At 44.2% G+C, this 16,635-nt stretch overlaps 1 protein-coding gene across 2 annotated transcripts in view; it reads right to left on the bottom strand.

The window, feature by feature from the left end:
• The window catches only part of AP2A2 (adaptor related protein complex 2 subunit alpha 2), a 66,780-nt gene that overhangs the window by 35,568 nt on the left and 14,577 nt on the right, over window positions 1-16,635 (bottom strand). For both annotated transcript variants that reach the window (XM_080912747.1, XM_080912746.1), the window contains exon 2: window positions 6,816-6,884. In XM_080912747.1, coding sequence (XP_080768873.1) covers window positions 6,816-6,884 — 69 coding nt within the window. The remainder of the gene's footprint in view (window positions 1-6,815; window positions 6,885-16,635) is intronic.

The following is a 16,635-nucleotide window of genomic DNA, read 5'->3' on the forward strand; positions in this document are numbered from 1 at the left end:
ATGCTAATAAAATATCAAGCTGGCTATGCCTCCTACTGAGCCTCAGCTCACTGCTATGTCGTGTGGCATGAGCAGCAGGGAGGCAAAGCAGGCAGATCTCTGTGAATTTGAAACCAGACTGGTCTATATAGTGGGTTCCAGACCAGTAAGGACTACACAATGAGACTCCATCTCAAAAACATAAGGTTATTATTCAAAGGGTTATAAGAATTATCAGGCTACAGATGTGGCTCAATGGTTTAAAATACTTGCCTAGCACACATGTGCCTCAGGATTCTACTCCCATCATAGAAGGGGAAAAAAGATAAATTATGTATTCCATTTCAAGGTATATCCCAAAAGAATGTAAATTGCGAAGTTAAGCATGGTGATACAAGACTGTTATCCCAGAACACAGAAGATGGAGGCAGGAAATTCAAGGTAAGCCTCAGCTGTAGGCCCACCCTGCATATAGCAAGACTAGGAACAGTGAAATGTCAGCAAGTAAAAGCAGATAATGCACGTCCTGAGTTCACCCCTGGGTACCACTAGTAGAAGGAGAGAACAGACTGGGACAGGATGCCCTATGACCTCCACTGTAGCATACAGAGAACAAAACAGTTTAACCCAATGAGAGGTTTGCACATGAAATATGGGCAAACAGGATCTGAGAAAGCAAACTGAGTTAAACACACTGAGGATGGGGCTGGAGAGATGGCGCAGGGGTTATGAGCATGCACTGCTCTTTCAGGTCCAGAGTTCAGTTCCCAGCACCACATCAGGCAGCTCACAACCACCTGTAACTATGACTCTACAGGGACCCAACATCTTTAGTTCCCATGGGTACCTGCCCTCATGTGCATACCCACATACAAACCATAAACAAACAAACACACACACACACGCACGCACACACAGAAATGGAAGAGCTGCAGGAAAGAAACTGGTGAAAATATAGCAAGGCAGTGAACAAGTATGTATTCATCCGTAGAATCTAATGCAAAACCAAAAGTAAAGGTTAACAAACTCTTTTAATGACCTACTGTGGCAAATTAACTGAAAACCTCCGGAGTCTGGAGCCCTATAAAAATCAAGGTCATCCTGTCTGCTTCTTTAATAGACTAGATACACTGCAGTTCTGAGCCAAGTCCCAAGAACTGGTGCCCAACTAAACAAAGCAAGCATCCAATTCTGTTAACCCTACCATGAGCAGGCTGGAGATGGCTCATCTATAAAAAGTGTTTACAGGACCCTCATGAGGACAGGAGTTCAGATTCTAGCACCCATGTAACAAACTGGGTATCTCTAAAACACCTGTAACCAGCTCTGGAGGATTCAACAACCTCTTCTAGCCTCTAAGCATCATAGGCACACAAACTTGCAACGTTTTTTGTTTGCTTTGTTTTTTGAAACAAGGTTTTATATAATTCAGGCTAGTCTCAAATCCACTGTGTAGCAGAGAATAACCTTGAAATTCTCATCTGCTTTTACTTCCTGAGTGCTGGGATTATAGGTGAGTACCACCATACCTGGTTTTATGTAGTGCTAGGAATCAGGGATGAGACTTTGAGCTACAAAAGCTCTCTAGCAACAGCCCCAAAGCTCCTGCCCAAAAATCTACCAACATCTTAAATAGACTTCCTGTGGTGGTGACCTTCAGCCAGTGGATAAATACCACTGTACTGGCTGAGTTCTAATCACAGACTTTTACCTGTATCATAGTCTTAGAATGCGCAGCTTATAAAGTCAGAGTTTACATCATTACTGCTGAGAGACAATCTTTGCCACTAGAATGCTCCATATTCTATACTGGATAGTAAAATGGTAAATCTTAAAAAGTACCACAGTGGTAACTAACATAAGAAAATCCAAGCCAGACTGGTGCTGTACTTCTTTAATCCTAGCACTCAGGACAGCAGAGGCAGATGAATCTCTGTAGGTTCCAGACATCCTAACTCCTCGTCCAGACTTTTCAAATGTCCTTATTCATTTTTGTTTACAGAGGGAATAGTATGTGTAGCTGCGTACAGTGGGAGGCTACAATAAGAATGATGTTTTAATGATTTTGCAATTTCTGTAACTCATTCTCAGGCGTCTACAACTGTAGATTCCTACATGAATCCCTGGTTTGTCCATGCACAACTGTGATTTGCAACATCAGATCAGTGGTTTGGTATTTCTGCCTGTTTGTGAAGGCTTCACATGTGTATCTTTTTGGAAGGTGATGAGTAAGACAAGGCCCTCTTCTAGACCCTAGGCTGGCCTGGGACTCACTATGTAGCCCAGGATGACCTTGAACTTAGAAAATTTTCTATGGCACAGTGGCACACCTGTAATACTAGCACATGGCAAGAGTCAAGAGGATCTAAAGTATAAGGCTCACCTTGGCTACCTAGCAAGACTGAGGCTATCATAGACTGTATGAAAGAATGTCTAATAAACTTTATTATTTAAAATATTTTAAAGATGTCCTTCCTTTCTGCTGGGTGCTGGCTATTTGTTGTCAAAATGGGCGAATTCATGAAACCCGTGAAAGTGGTCCTGGCTGGACACTACTACGGACTGAAAGCTGTTATCATAAAGAACATTAATGACAGCACCTCAGACTGCCCTCACAGCAATGCCTTGGAGGATAAAACTGAGCACCATCCCTAAAAAATGACAAGTTACTATGGACAAGAAAGAAAAAAAATATCACTGAGAAATCAAAAAATCTAGTCCTGAGGCTGAAGGCATTGCTTAGTGGTTAAGACCATTAGCTGCTTTTTTCCCAGAGGTCCTGAGTTCAATTTCCAGCACCCTCATGGTGGCGCACAATCACCTGTAACAGGATCTGATGCCCTCTTCTGTCATGCCGGCATACATGCAAATAGAACACTCAAATCCAAACATAAATAAATAAATATTAGAAAAGAACAAGTCCTTTGTGAAATCACCTCATGCCCACAAGGTACTCTGTTGATATCTTCCTGGACAAAACTGTTAGCAACAAGAATGCCAGCTCTAAACACTAGGCCAGGTGGGAGGCCAAGCTCAAGTTTGAGGAATGATACAAGACAGAGAAGAAATGCTTTTTCTCGAAGTTTCACTTTTAGGCATGTATTTGTTTCCATAATTAAAAAAAAAAAAACAAAAAAACAGAAAAACAAAGAGCCTCTATTTGCAACACTAAAGAGGCAGAAGCAGGTGGATCTCTGAGTTGGAGTCCAGCCTGGGGTACAGAGTGAGCTCCAGAACAGCCAGGGCTACACAGGGAAACCCTGTCTCAGGAAACCAAAAAAGATTATATGCCTATCCAACAGGAAGCCACCATATTTAAGTTGACCAACTAACTCAATGTTATAACTATTTTGAGATGGCCAAGAATAAACTAAAAGGGCTGGAAACAGCTCATTGGTAGAATGTTTGTTTAACATGTAAGAAGACCTGGGTTTGATCCAGAACCACAGAAACCAGGCGTGGTAGAAATCACTTATAACCTCAGAACTAGGGTGGTAAGTATAGGAAGAGCAGAAGTTCAAAGTCAATCTCCATGATATCATAAATTCTAGGCCAGCCTAGTCCATGGCAGACTCTACCTAAGTCTTCATTAAAGCAGTGAGTGCCCTTTTGTATAACTTAGCATCAATCATTAAGTTTAGACTGCCATAAAAAAAAAAAAAAAATACAGATTCAACTCTCCAGTGTTCACTACTCACATTTCATTGTGTTTTATCTGCTTGCTATCAAGGACTTAATTTCTAACTAGACTTTAAATGCCACAAAACGTTACCACATCACCATTTAAATTTACTACCCAGCATCCTCTGTTTTATCATTTGTTTCTGTATAATTGACCTGGTGCCTGGAATCACGAGTCTGCAAAAGTTCCTCTATCAGAAAAAGGCCTACTGTTAATAACGTCTTCCATTTTTGTTTTGAAAACATCTTTTTAAGCTTTATTATTATTACTATTTAATTACTATAGGGTTTTAGAGGGACTGTTTTTTGAGACTTGCTGCTGTATAGACCAGGCTGGCCACAAACTCACAGAGATCTACTTGTCTATACTTCCCAGGTGCTGAGACTGAAGGTGTGTGCCAGCCATGTGCATTCAGTGCCTGAAGAGGATCCCTTAGGACTGGAATTATATATGGTTGGGAACAACCATGTGGGTGCTGGGAATCCCATTAAACCCAGGTCCTCTAAAAGAGCAAGATAGTGTTCTTATCACTGAACCATCTCTCCAGCCCTTAAGAGTTTTTATTTGTTTGTTTTTTGACAGTCTTGCTATAACTCCCAGAATGATCTTTAACTAGCAATTCTCCTTCAACCTCTTAAATTTTGCAAATGTTTGTACATACAAGCTCACACTCACTCTTCCCTCCCTCTCTCCCCTCACTGTTGTTGGGTTTTCTTTTTTTAATTCCCTTTTTTCCTTGAAGTTTGTTTTTTGTTTTGTTTTTTTAAAATAAGACATTTTTCCCAGAGTCACCTCTAGAAAGGACTTCCTCAATATCTGGGCTATGTGTCCTTCCTGCTCCCTGCTGTTCCTGCCCAAAGCTGCCAGCCTTGCACAGCTTCGGTGAACACAGCTCCACCCCTCGCCGGTGGCTCAGTGTGCCAGTCTTTGAGCCTTTGTATACAGCACAGTGTATACTAACATATCAGGGTAGATTCCCTTTCGTATGCTGTGTTTGTTCCAGATTCTTCATTCTCTAAACCCATCCACCACACACCCCATCTTCCCTCCAAGACACCAAGCACCTGTCCAGGTTTCAATTAGTCTGTGCCTACCACCATCTATGAACCCCATTTTTTCTCCCTAAGAGCTCGTCTTCATTCACCCAGCCTTTCAGAACACCAAAGTTTTCTTCAACTACCTCTATCACCTCAGTCATCGGCCATATTTTTATTTAAGTCACCCAACTGGTCTTATTTCAAAGTCTGATTTCTGACACTTTCTATGTTTCCTACTGAGTTTGTCTGTTACACCTTTAAATGCTGTAAACCCAGTTCTCTGAGACATGAACCTTACAAGTCTTCATGATTTTGTCTCCTGGGCCTCTGTGGGTTCCAGCTCACAGGTTCTCATTTCTCTGAGCACCCTTGTCCTCTCTGACCACATACTGCAACAGTGTATATTTAAAGCAACTGCATTCAAGATCAGGGAGACAACACTTTCCTACCAGAGAAACTGGTGCTTCTCACTTCAACCCAGGTCATCAAGTAAGCAATATGTATTTCCTTATATAACAGAATAGCAGACATAGGCCTTCACAGTGAAGGTGCAGAGCTGCCAGCATGTGGGAGCTGGACAGGTGGCTACATCCAACTTTGTTCAAGTTTTTAGGCCTGAGCCTAGGCAGGGGTGGCATAAGACCCCAGAGGCAGGCCAGACTCCACAGCTGCCCAATGGGTTACAGGTGACTATGAGTCAGTATCTCCACCATAGGCCTCCCTCCCCATTACAGTACGCTAGTTGTATCCTCTGTAAGTCTTCAGCGTTGTAATCCCATCATAGGATCTACATCTGGAACCATTAGCATTCCCATCCAGCAGAGAGACAAATGGGCAGCCCCATTCCTTACAGAGAAATGAGAGAGAGACTACCAAAACTAAGTCATAAGACAGTCATTACATTACAAATTCAGGGTCAGGACTTTCAGAGGCATGCTTTAAAATACTCAAACTTAACTTTCTGTCAGCTCAACAGCAAATACTCTGACAAGTAATAATTTAAATTCCACTGGTCTTCTAACTGCCCAACCATCTGGGAAATCCACTTTCAAGGCCCGACTCACCCATCCTGAGATTCTAGGAGACCACAAGGGTAACTCTACTGACCACACACCTCCTCTGAGGGTGCAGTCCAAGCTTCTCCTCTACTCATCATTTCTAGGAAATTCCAGCTGTTCTCATTATATGCTCAGCTTACAGTTAGCTTCGCTTTCCAGAGTATGCACACACAAGACTCTAAGCCTGTGCTGAGCACACACATGCAGGACTCTAAGCCTGTGATGAGCACACGCCTTTTTAGCAGATGTACCTGTAAAGACAGGTCTCTGCCTTCACCTGACAGGGCAGATGCACTGGGATTATGCATAACCCTTCAGATAAACAACCACAAGGGCATGTGTGTAGTCAACAGAGTCCGGCACCCTGTCAAAGCTGCTTCTCCTTGGCATAGTGCTGAGCAGCACTTTCCAGACAAGACACAGAGTCAGTATAATTTCCAACCCCTAGGGAAAAGTCAACCTGAAAGCTAGGAAGGGGCTGCCCAACCAATTCAGCACAAGCTGCTTGCACTACCTGCACCTCTCATGGCTGGATTTACTAACGAGGAACTTGATGTGTTTTAGGAGGTTGTTTTGTTTGTTCATTTGTTTTTAAGTTAAAAGACTGTTTCTTACTTACTACTTTTCTGATGGCTGTGACAGAACTATCAAAAGCACCTTAAGGAGGGTTTACTTAGGCTCACAGCTCAAGGGGTGTCCATCATGGTAAAGACATCAGCTACAGGAACTTGACATAGCTGGTCACATCCAGTCAGAATAAAAAAAAAGACAGATGAGCCTAAGGCTCACTTCTCTCCTATGCACACTGCTTATGAGCAAGCTCACTAGGGCCAAGCTAGAAGCATCCCTGAGGTTGGAGATATACTCAGCTTACTTTCTCCTTTTAATTCTGTCTAGGACCTCTGAGCCCATATTTAGGGTATCTTCCTACTTCAACGACATAATGTAAACAATTCCTCACAGACATGTTCAGGTGGATTTCAGACCACATTGACAGGGAAGATTAACAATCATGACTAGGTCTTTCTTTAGTCAGCTGTAGAAAAGGGTAGCACTTACCTTTAAATTTTGATCTAATATTTGCCAGTTCCTTGTTTATCCTCTTTATTTCAGCTTCTTTACTTTTACCTAGGAGAAAAGAATATAAAAATATTGTTCCATTACTCTAAAGAAGCACTCCTTCCTGCCGAGACCCACACTGAGAACTGATGACAGACTCCATGATTTTCAGTGGTGGTGGGAGTAGGGGCTATGAGCCACACAGATGTCCAACTACATGGTACACCATCACAGACAAAGCCCTGGGGTCTCCACTCAGCCTCAAAGTCAGGAGGTAAAACCAAGGAAAGAAGTAAACCATTTCAAGACCAGCAGCAGGACCCAAGACCCTAGTAGACTGGCCTAGGGTAGTCACAACAAGTATCCCATGAGGATGGTGATGAAATAAGCTCATAGCACCTCCTGGAAGCAGTTCCTCAGAGGAGGTGCACTACACCTCCAGTTTAATTCTATCTACCTGTGTGCCACAGCTCTGAGAATTGAAAGCAATCACAGCATGCACTGAGGGCTTTCCCCGTGAGCCATTAAATATACACCATGAGCACCAAGGAAGTTAACAGTTTAAGCCACAAGTATCCAACTGTCTTCTCTCATGACACTCACAAACTGAAAAGCCTGGCATGTCTCCCTCCAATGCAAAATGAAGTTAGGGGAAACGGGAAAACAGCCCAACTTCCACTACGTGTGATACTGCTGCTGGAACACGACCTGCCCTTCCACATGCTTCTTACATGCCTGTTACTTGGGCTGTCATGTAAACTAGAGTCCAAAGAGAGCAAGGGGAATTAACCGGAAGCACATATCTTACCAGATAAGCATGCTGTATATACAAACAAGTATTTGTATGTGTAAATCACTCTTTGAAACAGCAAGAAAAACATTTTAAAGGATCCAGAGGCAGCATGGTGGGTAGAGCCCTCGTTGCACAAGCCTGGGAATCTGAGATTGGTCCCTAGAACCCAGGTAAAGGTAGAAGCTCATGAGAACTGACACCAGAGTTAACCTCTGGCTTCCACATGCACACCATGCTCCACACACAAATACAATAATATTAAAAAAATAAAATTCAAACTTTAAAAATAGCTTTGCCAGGCATAGTAGAACAAACTCTTAACCCGAGCACCCAGGAGGCAGAGGTAAAGGCAGCCTGGTCTATTAGTGAGACCACGTCTCAAAGAAAGCAAAACAAAATACTGCCTTATCAACTAATAGCTGCTTAAAGACGAAGGACCTTTCCTCTCTTTGTGCAGAGGCCACTGATAGGTTTTCAATCTCCTGTAAATGGCCCTATACCCATATAACACCCAGACATATTGTGCGGACAAAAAGGTACACATGAAATAAGTAAAAAGTATTAAAGAGAAAGCTTAAAAGGGCCTTCTGCATTAAAGTGAGAAGGGGGGTGCTGGTGTGGAGGGAACAGGAGATGAGCTGAGGGTGCATATGACTGAAATACATTGAACTCAGGTATGTAACTGCTAATAAAGCATAATAAAAATATAAATAAAAGATAAAAAAATAAAGGATCCTCTTAAGCTACTCACAGCTGTTCTTCCAAAAGGAAGAGCCCATCTGCAACACAAAACCACAGCTCAGGCCGTTCCAGGCCCAAGGCTGACTCAACCACATCAAGTGCGCAGGGCCCAGACTCTCCCTGCTTCCCAGTAAGGCAGGCCCAAGCACCACTTATCTCCTGTGAGTGCTGGCTCATGGGCAGGCTTCACTGTGGCTGAACTGAGAGCATTTCTGGGTCCGGTTTTTTCCAGCCAGCTCTGGATGTACAGGTGAGAAAACCAGGAAACAGGATTCTATGCAGTTGAGGCAACAAACAGCAAGGTTTAGAGTCCATCAATCTCATATCACTGTCCCCAACCCTGATGGAGCAGGCCTTAGGACCCTGACTCCTATCTGCCACACCTGAGCAGCTGAAGGTTCCATCAGAGAGGACACAACAAGCACTGGATTAGCCCTGGTGCTTCCTAAACTGCCAGGAAGAAGCTTCTTTTATTTCTGAAGTTTTCTTTAATCCTATCTTTAGGAGATATAGTTCAAATATATAATCCCAGGATTCAGGAGGCTGAGGCAGGATTGCTGTGAGTTGGGGCCTAGCCTGGGTTATAACATAAGCAAAAAAGAAATAGGAAAAAAAAAAAGAGTTAAGAATAAAAAGCCAGGCTTGGTGGGACCCACCCACCCTAACCTCATAGGCCTCATCCCCACATCTCCTTTGAGCATCAGGCTCTGACACATCCTGCTCTAAAGAGATATCAGGGTGTCCCCAGCCAGAGGCACAGCCTTAGGAGAGAGACTCTGGGAGCACAAAGCTTAACCTAAGGGTCACCAAAAAAGTTTAGGCTGTGGCAGTAAGTTCCTGTGGTGACAAGGCACAACTGTGCAGAGCAATGGAGAAAAGAAGATCCGGGCAGTGCCTCCTTCCAGACTGTGCCTGTGCCTGCACGCCTGTGGACGCTCACTTCAGCAGAGATGGCTGAAGGAAAAGAAGTAAGGGAGAGGTACAGCCCAGCTCACCTGCTACAGAGCTTGGAGAGGACTGTAGGAGGCTTTGGTTTTTCTGGAGAGAATTAAAAATTTGCCCATGAACAAGAAGTAAAAATAATTTTTCTTAAAAATGGGTCTGCTTAAATTGTTTTGTGTATTGTAAATTAAAACAGCTTTAACTTGTAGAATATTTCATATTTTGTTTTTTGCCACCACCACCCTTCCCCCCTGCTTTTGACACAGGGTCTGACAAAGAATGTAGCCTCAACTAGCGTGGAACTCATGACAATCCTCTTGGCCTTAGTCGTCAGCTGGCTCTCACAACAAGACGGCCCCAAAAAAGACAGACCCACAGACAGAGTGGGATGCCCAGGATGGACATCTATCACTTCAGCACTCGTGAGACTGAGTCGGGGGAGGTTTGCCTGGCACGGTGAGATCCTGAGTTCCATCTCCAGCATCATAAAAATGAAAAAGGGCTGCAGAGATGGCTCCATACTCGGGGGCACTGAGTGCTTTTCCAGAGGACCTGGGTTCCATTTTCAGCATTCACATGGCAGCTTATAAACTCCGGGTCAAGGGGATCTGATACCCACTTCTGCCCTCTGCAGGAACTGCTTGTACATGGTGAGCAGAAATACATGCAAGTAAAACACCTATAACCATAAAAGATAAATTTTTAAAAGATTATTTAAAAAGAGTAACAATAAATATAAAAGTATGAGCATAAATACCTAAGTTCTATCACCAGAATCTACAAGAAAAAATCGGGTGGGGTGGCACAGGCTTGTTATCCCTGATCTGGGAGAGGGAAAACAGATAGATTCCTGAGGCTGCCAGTCAACCAGTATAGCTTACTCAACCACTCTAGGTGGAGGATCAGTCCCTATCTAAAAGAAGGAGAAGAGGAGACAAGGAAGGAGGGGAGAGGAGGGGAGGTGAGGGGAGGGGAGGAGGGAAGAAGTGGAAAAGGGGAAGAGGTGAGGTGAGGAGGGGAGGGGAGGAGAGGAAGAGGAGATGAGAGGAAAGGAAGAAGAATGAAGACAATATGGATAACTCCTGAAGAATTCTACTAGAGATGGTCTTGCTTGAGCATGTACGCATACACTTAAGTTTTAAGTTTTAAAACTAAGAAGAGCTGAAGGACTCTGCAGGCAGTAGGAGTCTGGGGAAATCCTATCGAAGCCCCAGAGCATGATGCTCTATGGGTCTACTGTTAGCACAGCAGCTTCTGTTTTGTATGTGGGTGCTGTATATATTGTTTGTTGTTCTTTAGTTTCTTTAGACAGGGTCTCAGGTAGCCAAGGCTAGTATAGTAGAAATGGGGAAATGCCTCAAAAACAAAAACTGGATGTGGTGACTTTCTGTGAGTTCAAGGCTAGCCTGACCTACACAGCAAATTCCATCCAGAACTACATAGAAAGACATGTCTCAAAAAGAAAAAAAAAGTTCTACATGGAGCTTGAGACACTAAGCAGTATTGAACATCAAAATGGTTAGGATATATCTAAGATATTCAAGAAAAAGAAACAAGACATTGACTCTCTGCTACTCCCTGTTCCAGAGACAGCCACATCTTTTCTTGCAATGCCAGCCTGTCCCTTTAGACTAGATGGTGAAGGTTGGTGTAAATGGATTTGGCCATATTGGGCACCTGGTTACCAGAGCTACCTTCTGCTCTGGATCTGGCAAAGTGGAGATTGTTGCCATCAACAACCCCTTCACTGACATGGTGTACATGTTCCAGTATGACTCTACCCATGGCAAACTCAATGGCACAGTCAGGGCTGAGCATGGGAAGCTTGTCACCAACGGGAAGCCCATCACCATCTTCCAGGAGAGAGATCCCGCTAACATCAAATGGGGTGATGCTGGTGCTGAGTATGTCGTGGAGGCTACTGGTGTCTTCACCACCATGGAGAAGGCTGGGACCCACTTGAAGGGTGGGGCCAAAAGGGTCATCATATCTGCCCCTTTGGCCAATGCCCCCATGTTTGCAATGGGTGTGAACCATGAGAAATAAGACAAGTCACTCAAGATCATCAGCAATGCATCCTGCACGATCAACTGCTTAGCCCCCCTGGCTAAAGACATCCATGAGAACTTCGGCATCACAGAAGGGTTCATGACTACAGTCCATGCCATCACCACCACTCTGAAGACTGTGGATGGCCCCTCTGGAAAGCTGTGGCATGATGGCCATGGGGCAGCCCAGAACATCATCCCTGCATCCACTGGTGCTGCCAAGGCAAGGTCATCCCAGAGCTGAATGGGAAACTCACTGGCATGGCCTTCAGTGTTCCTACCCCCAATGTATCTGTTGTGGATCTGACAAGCTGCCTGGAGAAGCCTGCCAAGTATGATGACATCAAGAAGGTGGTGAAGCAGGCAGCTGAGGGCCCACTAAAGGGCATCCTGGGCTACACTGAGGAGCAGGTTGTCTTCTGCGACTTCAACAGCAACTCCCACTCTTTGATGCCGGAGCTGGCATTGCTCTCAATGACAACTTTGTGAAGCTTATTTCCTGGTATAATAATGAATATGGCTACAGCAACAGCGTGGTGGACCTCATGGCCTACATGGCTTCCAAGAAGTAAAAAACCCTGGACCACCCACCCCAGCAAGATACTGAGAGCAAGAGAAAAGCCCTCAGTTGCTAAGGAGTCCCATTCCAACTTGGCCCCTAACACTGAGCATCTCTCTCACAATCTCCATCCTAGACCTCCATAATAATAGGAGGGTCCTAGGGAGCTCTCCCTACACTCTTAAATACCATCAATAGAGTTCCGTTGCACCAAAGAAAAAAAAAGAAAGGGAAGGGAAGGGAAGGGAGGGGAGGGGAGGGGAGAGGAGGGGTGGGGAGGGGAGGGGAGGGGAGGGGAGGGGAGGAAAGGAAGGAGACATTGAAGCTTTATATCCAGCAAAGTTATTGTCAAGTATAAATGTCATAAGCCAACTACATACATTAAGTCCAGACCACCTGGCTCCCTAAATTCTTTATGGGTCATGAACTTCAGACATCCAGTCACATGAAGAGCCACATAAAACATCAACTATGAATATAAGGTGCATGCATGAGGTATGCAGAGGAGTGTAAGTGGGGTGGGGTAACTGCAAAAGTGGGCATAAGCGTTCAGGGACAATAAGTGTATAGGATGATAGTAAGCAAGGGAAAGGTATGCATAAGTACAGAAATGTTATGTTCAGATAATATAACAATGTGTAACTGTCAAACACAGCTCTCATAGGAGCACAGCTGGACAAGTCAGAGGCAGTTGCTTAGCCTTTACCCAGAGTAGCAAAACCTAACAATAGAGGAGTGATCACTCAGAAAGCCTAACAGTTTTCTAACTCAGTAGTTCCCAGTGGGAAGGGAGACCTGTCCACCCACACACCCACACCGTCCTGAAAGCAGGTCAATCCTCACTCAATGTAGTTGGTCCTGAAACAGAGAAGCAGTGGACCCCAGGTGGCGATGATAGATATACACCTAGACGTCTCTGGCATGCTTAGTAGACCTGGCCTTTCCTGTGTTTCTGATCTACCCTGACCCTGCTCTGTGGGGCTCTGGCCAGGCCATATCAGCCCCACCATCCTAGCATTGCCTCCACAGTCACTTAGGTCTGTCGAGGTAGACACAAGTACATCTCTGCCTTCATCCAAGTCCTTCAATGCATCTGACCACAGTTTCCTCTACAGAAAACTCAAATCTCTTTCAAGACAAGGAATGAGCCTATTCCTCGAGAGAACTTCTACTTGCCACCAGCAATGCACTCCGAGGGCAGCCCAAAGAGACAAGACCCCTAATTACTCCTGTCCTCAGGCATCCCTGTCTGTCTGCAGCCTCACTGCCTCTTCCACTAGAAAGTGAGGCCATGGGGACTGAGAGATGGCTCAGTGGTTAGGAGCACTGACTACTCTTCTGGAGGTCTTAAGTTCAAATCCCAGCAACTACGTGGTGGCTCACAACCATCTGTAATGAGATCTGATGCCCTCTTCTGGTGTGTCTGAAGACAGCTACAGCATACTCATATATATAATAAATAAATAAATCTAAGAAAAAAAGAAAGAAAGAAAGAAAGGAAGGAAGGAAGGAAGGAAGGAAGGAAGGAAGGAAGAAGGAAGGAAGGAAGAAAGAAAGAGAGGCCATATCTCCTTTCCCTGGATCAGAGTCCAATGACCAATGCCTCCCAGCACTGGCAGACAGAGGAGCAGCAAGGGATGGAGAGAGGATGCCTTCAGTGAAGAGACAGCAGGTCTACCTGTCTGAAAAGCTCCCTCATGAGTAACCATGAGCTAAGCATGCATACAGATTACTGCTGCTTCAAGATGGGCTCATGTTTCCCAGCTATCATGGCTCTAAGTCGGATCTGATACAGAAGACAACATCATAGACTCTATGTTACTGTGAGGGTTAGGCCACATGAGTGACACAGGCCATTAACACTGCCCTTCACAGAGTGGTACTTTTACTCACTTCACAGAGGTCACCAAATGTCCAACTCTGGAAACGCCATAGAGTAATTCCCACAGATGAAATGATACACAGGATTTAAAGAGCAGGTGACACTAGCAGACCTGCCTCATATGTCCAGATGTTTTACAGGTGGCATCTGCATCATATATTACAAAAGGTGCCACTCAACAGTAGTACCTGGCCCATGTTCCTTACTAATGTCACACTTCTTAGACAAAGGGACTCATCTTGCTAAGAAAGGTCTAGGGGGAAAAAAATCAAAACAAAACAAAACCAACAAAAAGCTAATGTGACAAAGACTTAGCCTGGGACCAGATATAGTGGCACATGCCTTTTAATTCCAGTACTCGGGAGGCAGAGGCAGGCAGAACTCTGTGAGTCTGAGGTCACTGAGGTAGGTTAGCCTGGCCTACATAGAGAGTTCTAGGCCAGTCAGGGTTACAAAGTGAAACCCTGTCCCAAAAAAATAAAATAAAATAAAAATAAAAAATAAAACTAGATACAGGCAAGGACAAGGGTTACTGACCTATTCTAACTCTAGAAATCAATTTCAAAAAGGTAACCAGCAACCTGAATAACTAACCGGCCTGTGTCAACAAGCTTGACAGACAGTCTGAGCTGTGGGATTCTGTTCTTAGCTACCTTAACTCTCTGAAATGCAACAGCAATTTCAGCATGAACTTTGGAGCGTCGCTGGCTAATAAGTGACCCAGACTAGCTGCAGAGCCAGGAGCAAGCTGTAATTTGCCTCCGTGAGTATCAAAGAATGCACAGAATGGGGACAGGCTGGAGACTGAGCACCTGGGAGAAAGCTCAGTCCTCAGCAACAGACTAGTTAATCATTCTTCTCCAGGACCACATGAATCCTTGATGGTAGTAGGGAATGGCCTAGATTACAAAACACCTGCCTAGGCTGGACATGTTAGCAGACACCTCTAATCCTAGCATTCAGGAGACTAAAGCAGGAGAATCACAAGTTCATGGCCAACCTAAGCTGTGCAGTAGGACCTTACAGAAAGAGAGACAAAGACAGAGACAGAAGAGACACAGAGATAGCAAAACGTGAATCTTTGACATGTATAATAAAACTCTGTCTGAAGTAAAGAGTTTCATCCAAATGTATGCTAAGACACTCTCTTCACTTTAGACTGTCCACATTAATGAAGATAAGACTCTTACTAGGCATTAAAGGTGTTCACAATAGCCACTCACAACCCACCCACAAACTGCAAGACTCAGGTTGCTGGAGTTTCCCACCTCTGATCATCTATTGACAAGACTGCCATTAGCCAGAATGCTCTCAGCAACATAATTCCAGGTAATGGGCAGAAGGCATTGAGTGGCCATAGGTTTGCTATGGCTGTGCTCAGGAATGTCTCTGTGGTCTATGTTAATGGGAAGGGAGCTCTGATCAAAATCTACACCAATAAACCCAAGTAAAAGTGCACAAACAGCCTCCTGAGGGCACAGATCTGCGGTCCTGAGCACGGGAAGCTATACTTCTGCAAACCTGGCAGCAGGGATATGGAGTGAGCTTCAAAGGAAGGAAGGAGGGGAGGGGAGGGAAGAAATTAATTCACAGAGCATTAAAAACTGTTCTGCCGATAAGCCCCAGTGGATAAACTCATGTGGCTCTGACACACTAGGCTGGACCATCTTTTTCAGCAGTTTTTGGGATAAGATTCACAAACCACACTGTCTACTCACATAAAACATGTACATCAGTGGATTCCAACTGTCTGCTATCTGTCTGCCCTTTATCTCTCCAAATTAACTCCATGACTATTAGCAGTCATTTACCAGCTCCTGGCAACCTCGACTGGTTCAAAATAGGTGCCTGTTCTAAGTAGGAAAGTACAGTCTGTGTGGTTAAAGTCTGCCTTTCCTCAGCACAGTGCTGTCAAGCAGCAGCCAGCACGCCTATTCTTTATTAGTGATATTTTTGTTATCTAGTGGCTTTTGGGTTCTTCCTACTTTTGGACTATCAAGAATAACGTCCTTAGGACAAGAGCTCAGTGATACATAGCACTTGTTCTTACAGAAGATCTAAGTTCACTTCCCACATTCCCATGCTCTCATGGTAGCTCACAATCATTCCTTAACACCAGCTCAAGGGTAATAACACCTATTCTGACCTCTGAGGACACCATGCATGCACATACATACATACATGCATACATACATGCAGTCTAAACAGTCATAGACATAAAACTAATAAATCTTTAAAAAACTTATGAGGCTTGAGAGATGACTCAAGAGTAAGAATACTTGTTCTTGCAGAACACAGGTTCTGTTCCCAGCACCCACATGGTGGTTTGCAACTGTCTACAACTCCAATTCCAGAAGATCCAATGCCCTTTTCTGACCTCCTCAGGCACTGCACATATAAGGTACAGAGGTGCACATGCAGGCAAACTGCTCATACATATAAATGCTCATTCATAAAAAGAAATATATGTTTTTAAAAAAAGCAAGCCGGGCAGTGGCATACACCTTTAATCCCAGCACTCACGAGGCAGAGGCAGGAGGATCTCTGTGAGTTCGAGGTTATCTGGTCTGCAAATAGAGTTCCAGGATGATCACCAAAGCTACACGGGAAAACCCTATTTCAAAAAAACAAAAAAATAAATAAATAAATAAAAATAAGCTTTAATAAATGAACATCTCACAAGCCAGCCAAAGCTACACAATGAGACCCTGACTGTCACAGTCCCATGTTAAGTTTCTGTATTACATATCCTTTCTCTTAGACATATGCCTTACAGAGGAAGTCCTATTTACACTAAGCCACCATCCCCACCCTAGACTAACCTCCCACAGGAGCCACAATCAACACATGGCTTA

The sequence above is a fragment of the Micromys minutus genome, assembly GCF_963924665.1.
Source record: "Micromys minutus genome assembly, chromosome: 2".
In the NCBI taxonomy this organism is placed as follows: Eukaryota; Metazoa; Chordata; class Mammalia; order Rodentia; family Muridae; genus Micromys; species Micromys minutus.